A 15,839-nucleotide genomic window follows, 5' to 3' on the forward strand; every position below is an offset into this window, starting at 1 on the left:
TGATTCGGTGTATGCTACACATGCTTACAAGAGTCACTCTTTAATGTCAAGGAACGTGTTGAAAGTACGAAATAGTTCTATTTATCTGTGACTGCAAAAACATCTACAGCTGCTACTTTTAAACTTCAGCAAATATCCTCAGGAGGCTCTCTGATGATTCAGTTGGTTTTCACGCCTGTGAAACACTCCTTGTCTGATTTCAGCTTTAAGATTTTTTTCTTTAATTTGTTGTTGTGTTTGGAACACATGCAGAGTTTCACTGCACAAGACCACGAAAGTATTTTTGTGTCTTCACAGCAAAAATGGCAGGAGCTCACAGGATCACTGTGTCCTCTCAGAATTTTAAATGCAATATGGAAAGGAACAGAGCAACATTTAGGAATAGTTTTCTTTGAGATTAATTTGGACAGTTTAGTCCATGAGGGGGAGTACAAAAGCAGGAAGCAGAGGAGAATATACCTTCAGTTCCACTTGCCTGAGCAAAGTTGACATTTTTTCCTTGGTACTACTTTGGAGCAGATTTACCAAATCTGGTTGAGAAAAAAAAAGTTGATGGATATAGATTGTAGTTTTGTTTTTCTAGAGGTTTGGTTTGGTTTGTTTTCCTAATTCTTCTTCCTCTCAAGTCTCTCTTAAGTCTTTTTAATGCTTATTTCCTTGATTCTGGTCCATCCAAGGGCGGCACATCAAACTCTTAGGCCACACATTTTAGACAAGACTGTTAAAAATTTTGTCAAAGGTATTTTGAAAAGGTTTCTCTTCAGTCATTTGGGAGTTTGCTCATGACTGTCCAACATGTGTTGGTGTGAGCAGAGCTAACAAACCCCAGCTCTCACGTGCATTACACACACAAAGCAACAAGAGAGCTTTCCAACCCTCGGCCCAGAGCCCTGTGACCACCCCCGGGCACAGAGCTCAGCTTGCACCAGCCTGCCCGCCCTCCCCAGCCTTCCTGCACCCTCAGCATGTGCCAGGGCTGGTTTTGGCAGCAGTCTGTCCCCACAGCTGCTCCCCACTGCCATCAGGCAGGTCAGTATTATTTCAGAGTTCATACTGAACATGAGCCAGTGTGCCCAGGTGGCCAAGAAGGCCAATGGATCCTGGCCTGGCTCAGGAACAGTGTGGCAGCAGGACCAGGGAGGTGATTCTGCCCCTGGACTGGGCACTGGTGAGGCCACCCCTGGAGTGCTGTGTCCAGTTCTGGGCCCTCAGCTCAGGAAGGGCATTGAGGGGCTGGAGCAGGTCCAGAGAAGAGCAGCGAGGTCCATGGTTAAGGGACTGGAGCACAAGTGCTGTGAGGAGAGGCTGAGGGAGCTGGGTGGGCTCAGCCTGGAGAGGAAGAGGCTCAGGGGAGACCTCCTCACTCTCTACAACCACCTGGCAGGAGGGGGGAGCTGGGGGGGTCGGGCTCTGCTTGAAGGCCACCAGCAGTAGGACAAGAGGGCACAGGCTCAAGCTGCCCCAGGGGAAGTTTAGATTGGGTATTAGGCAGAAATTTTTTACCGAGAGAGTGCTCAGCCATTGGAAGGGGCTGCCCAGGGAGGGGGTGGAGTCCCTGTCCCTGGAGGTGTTTAAGGACAGACTGGATGTGGCATCAGTGCCATGGGCTGGGTGACAAGGGGGGGTTGGGTCACACGTTGGACTCAGTGATCTCAGAGGTCTTTCCAACCTTTCTCTGTGGTTCTGTTCTACAATATGGCAACTGGGGATGAAGAGTGCCATAAACAGTTTTCTTTGTAACTACATAAAATAAGGCAGATTTTAATCATAGTATTAATCTTGTAGCACATTAGCCTTAATAATTTGTGTCAAAATGACACAAATGTCCTGCACAGGGCCAGGAGTTGGACTAGATGATCCTGATGAATCCCTTCTAACTCAGCCTATTCTATGAAAGTTCAGTGGTTTACAGCTGTTACAGTAAATGCTACATACAATTTGGACAGGTAAAAATAACTCTAAACACAGACAGATACTGTAAAACTGCAACGTGAAATTCTGCATTAGCTTCATTAAAAATACTTGCACCCAATACAAATTTTACATTGCTTTGGTTTTTAGCTTCTTAACTCAGACTCTCCTAGAGGTCCTAGGCATATAAGAATATCACCATTCTTTAACAACATTTAAGTTTATTAAAATGCTTTGTTTAATGAATTAAAACAGAGCCTGTGGTATTTCAGATTATGCTGCCCAGAAAGGGGTCTTTTCAATGTTCTATAATCCATACATTTTGAACACATGAAACATCACAAAATAAAACATATGCACATATACTTTAGAAGAAATTCAATATGAATACTGTATCTATAGTGCTTCACATTATACACCACTGATCTACCATCATGGAGGAGATCAAACATTTGAGATCGAGTCACACAGCACTGAGGAAAGCAAGGGGCTTCTTCAATACTGGAGTTGTTTTAATCTAAAAAGGAAAAAGAAAAAGGAAAAGGTCACTCTGAACAGTAACATGCAACATTAAGAACATCTCATTACTTGAGAAGTCTCTTAAATCTTAGTTTAAGAGAGAGATCTGAGTATATGAGATAAAAACATTTTCTCAGTGATGTGAGACATGCAGATGTGAAGATTTCCAAGACAACTGCCTGAACAAAGAAGTTTGTTTTGTGCAAAATGCATAAAACCATATTTTAGCTATTCAGAAATCCAAGCAGTAGTTTGTTTTTTAATAAGAAAACACCAGTACATAACTGACTCTCAGTTGCAAAGGAATGGAAGGCACAGTCCATTCAAATGCCAGTTTTCCCATTGGCACACGTCCATTCCACTGCACACCTCGACCCCAACCACTTTGCCATTAGGTCAGATGGATCTATTTGAATTGAATCTTAGCAGACAACGTTGCTTTCAATGTTTCCAGGTAAAGAGAAGTAGATAAAGTTATAAAAATATGAATCCCTACCTGTACTTGTTCAATTTTTAATTCCAATTCAAAATCCAAAAATATCAGTCATCTTTAATGACAATGTCCATTAACTAACAAGGCTCTGTATTCAGTGCCCTTTACCTTAAGAGGCCTCTATCCTAAAACTAATTACCCTCTAGATTAGGATGTCTAACATTTGTAATTTTTTCTCACCGAAGTGAGCAGCATTTAACAACTAATAAATTGATGTTTTAGTTACTCACTGCAAAATTTGCAAGTGTTTAAGTAACCTATCTGTTTACCTTCTTAGAAGTTCTTTGGGTGACAAGCCTGTGGTATCCATATCACTGAGGCTGTCACTGCTCTCTGTAGTATCTGAGCTGCTGTCTTTTTCTGATTTTTTATTCTTGTGTTTTCCTTTGTTTTTCTGCTTCTTATGTTTCTTTTTCTGTAAAAAGAAGAGAAATAGTCCCTTATTTCCTTGTGAAAGACGTGGATTTTTCTGGATGTTGACAACAGAAAAAAGTTGATTTCAGTGTAGACTCCAAGTCTGACTGAAACAGAACAATTACCAGTGACTCTTTTCCACTGCTCAGACTGAGCTAAAGAAAATATAACCCAAGACCCTTCATTTCATCTAAGCACTCAAACCCCTCTAGAACAGAAGTTTCATTACTATTATTTGTATGTAAACCAAGAATTATAATGCAGTTCCCAGAATGTGCCTGACACCTCCAGCACACAACATTAACCCACCCACAGTACTGTGTCTGTAGTCACCTTGTACATATGGAAAAAGTAGCACCATAGTGGGATAACTTCCTGGTTTCAAAACACCCAAGAAATTCTGTTGCTTAAATTCTAGTCCCAGTATATGTCTTTCCTGCAACCTGGCATAAATAATAATAAAATTTTGACTGGCAGATCAAAGAATCAACAGACTGTTTCTTTAAATAAAATACCTTTTCTTTTTTGCGTTTATGTTCTTTCTTTGTCTTGTGTTTCTCTCTTGTTTTCCTATGCTTTTCTTTCCTACTAGGCCCAGGAAAGCTTGCTGGAACCACTGTTTGCTGTTGCCAAGCACCTAAAGCACAAAGCAAATGCATAAACAGTAAAAAAAAGGACAAAAAAAGTAATTTGATTATTACATTCTGTATTACTTTTAACCTAACAGGATAGTTAAAACAAACAAACAAAACTCCTAAGCTTTAAAATGGAAATGAAATGTCTAAAAAATCCTAACTGCAACATCCCTGTTGTAATTAAATGCCTTTGTGTTTAAATTATGTCATTAAATGTGCAGAATTTACACTCCAAAAGCTCACAGAACCTACCAGAAGAAAAAGCTGGAGGCAACTTTGGTCCAAATTCCTCTGCTGCATCCAGTTCCTGCTTTGAAGTAGACGAAGAAGTGCCAGGATCAGCTGCAGCAGCCACACTCTCTATGAAAAAAGCCAAAGAATTCTATACTTGAAAATAAGAAAACACTTTTTCCAGCAAGTGTTGAAGAAAGTTAAAGGAGGCTTTCTAAAAATCTTTAATAAAGCAATCCTGTACCTCTATGGATGCTCTGGCCAACTGGACAGTTGGAATTCTGAAACATGTCAATGTACTGTGGGGTTTTTTTTCCTCCTTTAGATCAAAGTTTGCCTTTTACACTACACAATTATTAATTTATCAGTGCATTTGTCTGCTTTTATTTTTTAACGCAGAAATATTTTTCCGTTACTTAGAATGAATAAAAAACTCCACGAGATGCATAAAGTTAATAAAGGCTAAAAGTTAAATGTTAATAGAACCAACTGTGACAGGAAGTGAACAAAGTATTTCCATTTTAAGTATGCTCTAGCACTAGATGTTTTCTTCCCCCCTCACTGTTTAACAAGCATATTCCACAGGGCACTTTGCTTGTAAAATCTACACAAGACAAATGGCAACATAAACAACACTATAACATGCAAGGCCTTATTCAGTGCTGTATTATTCACATTTTCTACATGCCCAGTCCCACCAATTCCAGATGATCTGCACAAGAGTGCAGTCCTAGAGTATGTGATTCATAAGTTAACCTTTTACAAGGTATTTATTTTATGTTGCATAAAAATGAACATCCATTAGGTACTACCTTGTACATTAGAGGAAGAACTGTCTGGTTTATCAACTTGCTTGGTGGTTTCTGACTCTGTTACTGAAGTCGTTGGTTGCTGTTCCTCATCACTCTCTTCTTCAGAGGAAGATGATTTTTCATCTGAGGAACTCACAAAGATGGCCTTAAATAAATCCATGGGTGGTCGTTTGCTTTCTTCTTCCTGATCCTTTCCTTCGTTAGCTCCCTGCTAAACAGCAAGAACAAACTGCATTTAAACACTACAGAAAGTAACAATCTCTCTCTGGTAAGGAACAACTTCAAACGTGCTGGCAGGTATTTACAGATATTTACAGATATCACAATAGCTGTGGAATAAACAACCTGAGGAACCAAAACAGTAAAGATGTGAAACGCTGCAAAACTAAGCAAGTGTCCTGTAAATGGGAGTGCAGATTTGCTACACAGTTGAAAACAGAATTTGTAATATTTGGGGATCTAATTCATTATTTCAAACTTCAATAATATAATACTAAATTTAAGCAAAAGGAAAACATCACCTTCCTCCCCAGAATATGCACCCTCCTCCAATCTGCCTGTGAGCAGAGTGAGGGCAACTCAATTTAGTTCCCAGTCTGCTGAACGACGTTTTTTCTCCTCTTAAGCTGCTACTTCAAGTACAGTCAAACCTGCTGTCCTTGTAAGCTGTAAACATTTTACATCTCAGAGTTATAACCTCAAAATTCTTCAGAGTACAATCTCATGCCTCTGCACTTGAGTTGGCTCTTGAGCAAACTGGTCTGTATTAAATCAATTCATGTATTACCCAATCTTATTTCTGGGTTGTCAAGGTTCAAACCTTGTAAACTCACCTCAGTGGGAAGAGTTTCACTTGGCCCACTTGCACATTTTTCTGTTGCTGGCACTGGTGGCTGCTGCTGAACATCAGCTTTTGATCTAGCAAGACTAATGAATTCACTGATAGAATCTTTTTTCTCCTTTTCTTTATCTGACACATCCCACCTTGAAGGTTTCTTTGGTTCTAAAACATCCAAAACATTCAAATCAGTTGCATGTCAAATTATCCTGCATTTCATTGTCTGTTTGATTTTAAATTACTCTGCTTCTTCAGTTTGACATTTTTTAAATCTTTCTAATGAATATTCGACCTATAAAAATCTTCTAGGTAAAAGAAACTAGCATTATATCACTAACTTCGGGTTTGATGTCACAGAAATTTTCTTTCAATTTCTTTATTTAGGGTTTTTAATTAAAAAAAGTTTGGGGTTTTTTTAATTTAAAAAAGATGCCTTTTCTGTACTATTATCTTGTTTATAGCTAAATTAACAAAGTAACAACAAACTTACTGTTGAGGCTGTTATTCTCCTGGATTTGTTTGTTTGTTGCTTGAGTTGCAGACGTGGTGGGCTCAGGGACAGTTAAGAAATTAAACACAGAATACTTGTCTCTTTTCACTTTTGGTAAACCAACTATGGAAGAACTAGAGGGAAATAAAAATGTTTGTTGGCTATTGCTTTCAACACACAAAAGGCCTCAAATTATCTACAATGAGCTGAAACACCTAGAGCAGTCCCTCAAATGCATGCTGTTTTGTCAGAGGTCACCATGTTCCATGATGCAAATAAAAATCTTGGCAGTTCTGTACCACATTATGACACAAGAAGAAAACACCAAGCCAGATTTTCCATCAGCAAACGAAAAACTGAGAATTTTCCAACATAAAACCATAAATATCAATTATCTTACTCAGGGTACGGATCACGAACGTTAAATCTTTTACACAGCAGCTTATCAGGGTGCCACTCAAACTTGTCTCTTGTGAGTTTGCCAAACATCTTCATCTTCACAGCAGTTTCCTTATCATCAAGATCATTCTGAAAAAGTCAAACATTTACAGCTGCTAAATAAGTCACAACTTACAGAACTATTACTGTTCTAAGACTTAAAACGAGACAGAAACATAATATTTAAGTGCCATTACACAGATCACTATTCTGCATGCAGTGAGTGTTTTCAAAGGTGGGCAACACCTTCTGATGTTTGAATGTCTGAACACGAAAAGCTGGTTCAACAGAAGGGCAACCAAACAGTGACAGATCTACAGAAGGGTTTTAAAGAAGGAGAAAGTCAGGGTTGAGGCAGCAACTGCAGCTGCAGTGTATCCAAAAGAGCAGCAGATACCTCTTGGTCTCGAGGAACTTCGACTTTGTCAACGTCATCTTCATACTTGGCCCGTGTGAACCTGGACGAGAGGGTGGAACTGGAGGATCTGTAGAACGCGGCTGCACGGATGAACTCCTCCTGTTCCCTTCCCCGCTCCCATTCCGTCATATTTGGGTCCAAAAAACGCTCCAATGCATCTGCTGTAAGGAGAGAAATGCTCAGCAGAGGTTACAGCTTATGAGCTCCAACACTTCTGAAACAGAAAAATAGTAAGCAAACATCCCTGCAAGTATTTAATGAGTATTTAGCTTAAGGACAGTATTAATCTCAACTGTGTTAATCCTTGATAAATGGAGGTAGTTTTTCAAGATGGCATTTGCCAAATGCAAAAGAGATATTTGAAATAATTTTGCTTGCAAACCTGACTCCTTAGTCACTGCCCTCTAAGGAATGTTCAGAATACTTAATGTGTTTAAAAACAAAAAGTATAATGCAAAGATTTATCAAATAATTAAAACACACAACAGAGTTGACCAAGGAATAAGCCTGGCTAGGCTTTGGTAACTTTAAGGGGCTTTCTGGTATATAAAGTGCCCACTGATAAATACAGAGTTTGGACACAGGTTTTTATATAAACAATACAGACCCTGCTTAGAGCAGCAGGTTCACTTCTTCTCCCAGAAGGAAGAGGAAATAACACCAGCCAAGCAAACACTCTTACAGGAAAACAGAACTTTAATCATTCCAGTTATTTAAATATTCCTGCACTTTCATCATTATTACTAAGGAGGCATTTACAGCCATAACAGAGTCATAATTGAGGGTACTCAATTTTACACAGGGAAAATCCCAGTCCTGAACAGAGGAACTTCGGGTTCAAAGCTCAAGTAACCTGTCCCACTGTGATAACCAGAGGAGGTTACTAATCAGGAAATGTTTTTTGATAGAATGAAAAGGACTATTTAAAAAAAGCCAAAAACCAAAAAACCAAACCACAACTAAAATAACAAACCCAGGTTTTCTATCTGTCACTATATGCTTTCCTCCATGACATTTTGCTGGTGCCCATTTTCTTCTTCTCCAATGGTCCCTTTGTACTTAAAAATTTGAAAAACAAAACAACCCCTTTTTGGTTTTGTTTTTTTTTTTAATTTTAAGGCAATCTATATTGACAGGCTGCTGAGGAACTCCCTAGATCTGCTTCAGCTTTTTATGCCTTACAGAAAAATAACAGCACTGAAGAACTCACCTCAAGGCACTGTGGAATTCAGGAAGAGAACTCACAGTGGACATATAATGCATTGGAACCAAAAAAGGAAGGGGGAGGGAAAAAAAAAAGAAAATAATTAATCAAGAAATATTTTACCTTTTTCTCCTTGTTTAAGACTTTTCACAAAATTTTCGTATCTTTTTTGTTTTTCTGGATTTCTTGCAAATGGTTTGAAGTCACTAGAACCAGCATTTGCCAACTGCCCCCCCAACAGCATTTGCCATTTGGGAGAAGCATCCTCTGGGGGGGCTGGCTGGAATCTGGTTTGTGGCTGCTGAGCCACTGGTTTTGCTTTCATTTGTTGTTCAGATGCTTGCTTCACTTCTTTGAGTCTTTCCCTGTCTTTCTCAGACAGATATTCCAAAACAGAAGGAGCTGGACCTAAAGTAGAAAAGAACAGTAAAAGATAAGCAGAAATGAAAATTTCCTAGAACTATTTCTTCCACTTTAGTGGAAGAAAAAGCCCTATCACTATGGGTATACATTCAGAGAAAATGCTCTTAAGCAGAAATAAAAAATAAAATTGCAGAGATGGATAAAAATTTGGCCACTATTACATCTTTTATGCTATTTACCACATATTTACATATAACTTTATAAAGTTCACTATTGTAGACACAAATGTGAGGCACAGCTACATATTTGAATGTATTTCAGTGAAACCTCATTTTACAGAAAAAATCCTCAGAGCCTCCTGCATTTATAAAAGGCCACAGGAAAACCCAACCAAGCACAACAAAACACAATCCAACACATACTTTTTGGCTTTAAAATATTTAAGTAAATGAAAATACAGCCAGCTACGCCAACAATTCAAGTGTTGAGATGAAACCAAGCACTGGAATGGTATTCCAGCTATGGGAACTAGATTTGGTATGTTTATATTAGAAAATAAGTGTTCAAGGCCAGTTTTTACTGTTACACAAACACAAGCAAAGGTGTGGTCACAGATCTCAGTACCTTTGAGCCCAGTCTCTCCCAGCAGTTCCCTCCTCTGAGCTGCATCCAAAGCATGCCTGCTCTGCTGCACTGGATCACTCCCGAGCTTCCCGCTGGATTCCTCCAAAGTCTTCTGTAAATGGGAGTTTTCTTTCCCAGTTGCTATCACAGGTCGAAAGTAATGAACTGGTCTGTAATTTCGGGGTAGGTGAGGTGGTGGGTAAATCTTTGGGGCCACAGAACAAAAAATTCCACTCAGAGAGAGAGAGAGATGACTTTGTATTTAACACTTACGAACGTGCTTCAGAAAAAGGTGGCTCAACCTAAAAATGCCTCGACTTACATCCTAAAAATTCCTCAACTTACATCCTAAAAATTCCTCGACTTACATCCTAAAAATTCCTCAATTTACATACTACAAGCTACTGATTCTTTTAGACCCAGTCAGTAAGTGGCATTGTAATACAAACTCTGGGAACAAACACTGACAATATGTAATGACTATGAAAAAAGAGGAAAACAAGCACATCAAGCAACAAAAAACTTAACAACAGTCTTAATTTGCACTGTTTTTGTTTGAGAAAATGCTCTTGGTATTGCTTTTTTGTTTGTTTTGGGGTTTTTTTTTAAACTAAAGTCACTTGATTTAATCAATTAATTGTACTACTAAGTACTTGTGTGCTTACTGTATTTTCCCCCATATTCTTCACTCAGGCTGTTACTTCAAAGGTTATCCCTGTGCTCCCTATACAGTCCAATTTTATACACCACACAAATATTCCTCTGTAGAAAGGGGACCATGTCATACAGTTCTGTTTGTCATCCTAATTTATGTGAATATATATGGCATAAATGATACAAACCTGAGAACAGGACTAACAAATAAACTTGTCACCAAAACAGCAAAGTGGACAAAGCACGAGGCCTGATTTTTACAGAGAACTGAATGTTACATCTGAAAGGTCCAGGAGCAGAAGATGCAGTTTTTTTATTCTGAAGTTAAATGAAACCATTCCCCCAACTTTATGGCAAATAACAGTACATAGTGTGGGAGGTATTTGTTCAAAGCCAGCACCAGAGACAAAGTTTTAAATTCCTGAAGGAGTCTGACAGATTTTAGGTTCCTATTGAACAGCCCCCAGTGCTATAATTTTGCTCACTCATCAATCTTTACTGCTGATCAGAACACTCATTTCTAAGAACAGAAAAAACACAGGGCAGCAGTAAAGTTCACACAGCTCACATGACAATTTCTTGATGTTATTCTTAATACAAAAAATATCATTATTTGCTTACCTTGATTGGAATTGATGATTTTGATGCCAAGGAAAAACCATCCAAGATTTTGCCTATATATTTAAATTCTCTTTCAGGCCCTACAAAGTGACCAGAGAGTTGGTAAATATTTAAACACGTATGTTAGGCAAAAAGGGGTGTTTTTTTCTGAATATTTTCCATTTGTCACGATTTGTTACAGGACATAATTGTGGTTCTTTGTCTTCACTGTCTTTCATTTAAAATGAAGGGATTCTGGATTAGTATTATACAGCTAAAAAGCTACTACCAGTGACTGCTGGGAGGTGAACATGGCTTGTAGTGAAGCCACAGTGTCACTACTGTGAACAGCTCACACCATCAGTGCCATTAATGTGCACAATAAATGTGAGCAGACACTCTAGAAATCACTGCAGTATTTCAAGCACTTAAAAGTGGCAGCAGAACCAAAGTGGTATCAAAATAAAACTTACAAAAATTATTTGAAACACAAAAGTACCACTAAAAAAAAAAATTCTCTTTGCAAGTATGGGGTCATATTTTGTAAACACTGCTCACAGTCACTTGTTTCCTGCAGTGGAACTGAATTCTGCACCCCAGAAAGCAGTAGATGTTTTGACAATATAATCTGGGGGTTTAACCAACATTGGGTTTAGTGCAGGACTTCAGAAATTATTTCTGTATTTGGACACTAAAATACAGAAGGAAGACTAGTTGAAGTTTCAGATATCAAGGCTGAAAACTAAAATATCTGGCAGATAGAGACTACATTATGCTATTTTTTCCCCCAGATTACACTAGGTGTTTAGATAGACCCACAGTTCTCACTTTTTTTGGATTTATACTGCTTTGGTGCTGTCCAGCCATACAAGCCATCTCCAGGTTCCTCATCTTTTAGAACTGTATCATACTTTGACAGTGTGTCTGTTGCATAAATATCATCGTCTTCTTCCTCTAAAGCTCCCACACCAAAAGCCTAAAATATATTTTAAATACAAATGAAAGCTCAGAAATGTACAAATACTTTAAAGTCACATATCAGAACACATCCACATATATATCTACTCATCTATATAAAATGTAGAGTTTACATATACATATACATTGGGAAAAATGTACAGTTTCACCCCGAGAAGTGAGGTGGAAAAAACCCAACAGCTCACTGAATACAAAAGCAAACATATTCTGTTCCCCTGGCAGGCATGTTTGGTCTGTACAGGATGAGGGCAGCAGACTAGTTCCACAAAATAACATTTGCAATCTGTCTAAGACCAGGTTAAGTTCTCAAAAGGGGAAAAAAAAAGATTGTCAGTTGGCATGGAAATTAAGCAAGGAGAATTCCCAGAAATGTAAAGTGACCCTGCTTCTAGATAAGAACTACAAATAGCATGGAGCAACACAAAACCTCTCTAGCTAACAGATACAGCATTACTGGAAGTAAAACAGACCAAAAAAATGTAAACTAAAAACATACCGAATATAAACTTTCTCTAACCAAAGTAACACAAGACTTCTCTCCATCCAGCTACTCAGAGTCAGGTATTTTGTACAGTTGTCTTTAACAATATTGATAAGTGAAAGCATTTGAAAGTCCTAAGGATTTTTCCACATCTTCAAAACAAGTTTTAAAGAAATCCTACTGTCAACCCACATTTAAGATTTCTTACAGTAACCCTGCAATGACAAGGAGCTTTATACTTAAAAAACCCCCAAAATTTATTTATATTTTACTGCACTAATAATAAAATGGATTAAAAATTGTCCTTACCTGACCTGTAATACCCAGTTTTCTTCCTTTACCGTGTCTCAGATCCCCAAGTAAATTGCTTGTCTCTTCAGAACCACCTGTGAAAAGATTCAGGTGTTCTCTTCCAGACACACCAAACAAAGCTTGTGAGGGATCCAAACCCTTATAGCCAAGTCCATGGACATTCTCTTTTGGAGTCAAATCTACAGGCATTACATCTTTTGGGGCAAAGGTCACATTCTCTGGCTGGTATTCATCCTCTTCCTCCTTGTACAAAATAAAAGTTTACAGGAAGCAAATATGATTAAAAGTGCTGTATGTTGAGCTTTTACTCCATTCAGTTAACATGAGCCTGGGAAAGTCTGCAATTCCTAAATTATATATGAACTACACCTGCTTAAGAAGAAACTTAGTTACACTAAAACCTTTCTTCACATTAAGCACAGTATGTATGAATGCTTTTAAGAAGACTCGAAACTACATTTTAAAATACTTTCAAAGACATTAAAGAAGCTACAGGAGTTTTTTGCTGTGTTAACACACATTCTTACATAAGTCAACAAACAACTTTTGCTTGTTTAATACCTCAGAACCCTCAGACAGTCCAGGTGGTAAGGCACAACCATATATTTTCACTGTAGGATCTGTAAGAGACATCAGAGCATCATATTAAATTAATAAAAGAAGGTTTTAAAATTAACTTTCTAATCTGTCTGTGAATGTTAACTTTCTACTAAGGAGCTCAGGAACTTCACTGAACTTACCAGGTTTCTGCCTGCATGGCTTTCTTTTGACTCGTGGTCCAATTCCTTGTCCTTCTTTCCAGCCCATTTTTCGTAACAGTTCAACCCCAACTGTTATTCTAAAAAGAAAACAAAAGGAAACAAACCCCAAAATTACTTCAAACAACACTTTTACTATTTATTGATCAACCAGGTACATATATAACATTTGAACTTCTGCTTTTATACCCCAGCTAAAATCAAATCTGAATGTATCAACATTTTCACACACACTGCATGCCAGTAAATGTTTACCTGGTACAGGTCTGCACATTCAAAACAGAAATCCAGGTGGAGGCCACTTAGGAAGTGCAACACTGCAGATCTTCCAGTCTCTTTTGCAGACTACTGTGGTCAAAAGTTACTTTTCTAACAAACACAACACTTCCAAGTAAAAGGAATTGTTTGGCTAATCTTTATGTAAATTCACTTACTTAGAGGGTCCTATTAAATCATCAAATGCAGTGGTTCCTGGAATGGCAGCAACTACTCCTGCAATCTGTCTGGCTTTCTCTTTTATTCTGTCTTTAGTTTTGGATGCAAAATCATCTGTGGTTGTAATATCTTTTGGTGCTATCCCAAATTCACTAAGATCCTGGAAAATACACACAAAATGCAAAAAGAAAATTAAACACCCCTCAAATTCCTACTTACTGTAATACTAAAGGAAAGGGATATGACCTTCATATCTGCTAATTTTCTTGAGTCATTTATACAGTTGTTTTTTGAATAACTTGACTAGACATATTTTAAACAGCTTTAGAAGTGTTTGCCTTTTCTGACAAAGTGAAAGGGTTGAGTTCTGGTTTTATTTTTTAATATTGACATTACAGGAGCTTCTTAAGTAAACCTATGAAACAGTCTTTATGACCTAGCACTATAACACTGCATACAAGAAGTACTTTTAAAGTTACTTCAATTTTTGCTATTTAAGTTCTTCAGAAAATTTTACTGCCTGAAACACCTGCTGTCATGGAAACTATTTACAGAAGTTTTTTATTCCTTTCCAGATTTACCTCTTCATCCATGAAGTCTTCTGGTCCAAGAATGGTTCTGTCTGCTCTCTTCTGCCGTGATGAGACAAAAGCTGAGGGTGTCCATCCTTTAAAGGAGGTAAATATTTAAGTAAGGTACTTAAGGCAGCACAATGTTTGAAAACAATGCAAACATTTCAATCTTACCCCTTAAGGATACACCAAAGGAACATTTGTAAAATTCCAGTCCAAAAACTCAAGAGGAAATAACTTCAGCAACACTGTTCCAGCTATTTACAGCGTAAGGAACAGCAGGGGGAAAAAAAATGCTTAACAACAGTTAGTTTGTTTTCACTAACATCAAACTATAGGACTCAATTTAATGCTTCCCAGAAGACAGAAAAACATCCAACCTTCCTTTGTGCCAACGGTGTTAAAGTAACCAGCAGAAAAGCCACCAGTAAAGGCTCCGTGGAAACGCTGATATCGCCCCTTTGCATCCTTAACAGTCTGTTCTTGAAGAGGAACTGGCTTTTTAATTCGTTCACCTACAACCAAAGACATCAGAAAATAAGACACAGCACTGTATGAAGAAGTGACCCTCCACTCCCTCCAGAAGCCATTTCTTCCTTGCAAGTAAGAACTGGATCAAACAGTGGCCACCCTGAAGTAGAAAGCATCAGTTTACATCTATTTCCACTCCACTATAACTATTTGCATACACTGGTGATGCACACTGTTAAAGGAAAAGCACTGTGTTCACATCAAACCCCTGAACTCTGATAAGTTCTGAGAACAATGTTCTTTTCCTGTGAAAGGACACTTTTAGTTTTTAGGTACGTGAGACCCCTGAGAGGATTTCATCACTTCAGTAACTTGAGAAATTACACATCAGATGTGTCCAAAACTGAAATGAACCACAAAAGCTATAGGTTTTGACATGAACATTTACACCTTTTAAGCAGTATTTCTTGCATAAAGCGGCACAGACTTGGGACTCACAGCCATAGTTAGTCCTTGGACTAGTGAATATATGAATATATAAGGTGAATATGCGAATATAAGTGTAGGACGATCACATCAGCATAACTGCGTGCGCTTGAAGTGTTACATTTGACCTCTATTTTCTTCTCTTTTTTTGAGGCTTAAGGAAAGGACAGAACGAAAGGCTGGCCCCCAGCTCCACGCAGAGCAGGGCCAGCCCAGCCCAGCCCCGCACGGCCGGTGTGGTGCCGGCAGAGCCTTTCCCCGCTCCGTCCCCAGGCCGAGCCAGACCTTTCTGCAGGCCAGCACGGCTGCCGCGGCAGGGGGAGGAAGAGGGAGCAGGGGGAGGAAGAGAAGGCAGGAGAGGCAGGGGAGGAAGGGGAGGCGGGTCTGCGCGGGGCCCACACGCCACAGCTCCCACAGCCAAGGCCGCAGGATCTCCGGCCGCGAACCGGCCCCGGGCCCTGCGGGACAGCAGCGCTTCCCGCGGGGTCGCTCCGCAGCGCTCGCCACAAGGGCTGGAGGGGCAGGGAGGGTCCTTACCCTCCTGCAGGGGCTGCAGAGCGGCTCCGTAGCTCACCAGGTCCTCCTCCTCCTCGCTGTCGCTGCCCGCCGCCATCTTGCCCGACGGTGGCCGAGAGGGACACGGCGGCGTCACGTGCGGGGGGCGGAGCCAACGGGAACACACGGAATGCCATCCCGGGAACA

At 39.3% G+C, this 15,839-nt stretch overlaps 1 protein-coding gene across 3 annotated transcripts; it reads right to left on the reverse strand.

The window, feature by feature from the left end:
- Window positions 1-2,115: 2,115 nt before the first annotated feature.
- Window positions 2,116-15,797, reverse strand: GPATCH1 (G-patch domain containing 1). Of its 3 annotated transcripts, none has more exons than XM_027663738.1 (20): window positions 15,675-15,797; window positions 14,561-14,695; window positions 14,190-14,275; window positions 13,608-13,768; window positions 13,156-13,253; window positions 12,977-13,035; window positions 12,413-12,658; window positions 11,473-11,620; window positions 10,666-10,745; window positions 9,391-9,595; window positions 8,527-8,811; window positions 7,179-7,357; window positions 6,744-6,871; window positions 6,344-6,477; window positions 5,849-6,018; window positions 5,016-5,226; window positions 4,225-4,332; window positions 3,853-3,974; window positions 3,193-3,338; window positions 2,116-2,428 (listed from the first exon to the last, which is right to left on the reverse strand). In XM_027663738.1, exons 1-20 carry the CDS (start codon window positions 15,748-15,750, stop codon window positions 2,407-2,409), a joined length of 2,799 nt encoding a protein of 932 aa, XP_027519539.1. In that variant the 5' UTR covers window positions 15,751-15,797; the 3' UTR covers window positions 2,116-2,406. The 3 variants fall into 3 exon arrangements, with proteins under 3 accessions (XP_027519539.1, XP_027519540.1, XP_027519538.1); XM_027663739.1 differs by having other exon boundaries at window positions 5,016-5,223; window positions 7,179-7,360; XM_027663737.1 differs by having other exon boundaries at window positions 7,179-7,360.
- Between the last annotated feature and the right edge of the window lie 42 nt (window positions 15,798-15,839).

This window comes from Corapipo altera, unplaced genomic scaffold (assembly GCF_003945725.1).
Source record: "Corapipo altera isolate COAL_440 unplaced genomic scaffold, ASM394572v1 140b, whole genome shotgun sequence".
NCBI classification, from domain to species: Eukaryota; Metazoa; Chordata; class Aves; order Passeriformes; family Pipridae; genus Corapipo; species Corapipo altera.

What these genes read in the sequence shown, in the direction of transcription:
- GPATCH1 (XM_027663737.1), bottom strand. Translation starts at nt 15,750, where the DNA reads ATGGCGGCGGGCAGCGACAGCGAGGAGGAGGAGGACCTGGTGAGCTAC. An exon ending in AACTGGGTATTACAGGTCAG is followed by an intron (nt 11,621 to 12,412) that starts GTAAGGACAATT and finishes AATATATTTTAG; the next exon opens with GCTTTTGGTGTGGGAGCTTT. An exon ending in GCAGTATAAATCCAAAAAAA is followed by an intron (nt 10,746 to 11,472) that starts GTGAGAACTGTG and finishes GTCACTTTGTAG; the next exon opens with GGCCTGAAAGAGAATTTAAA.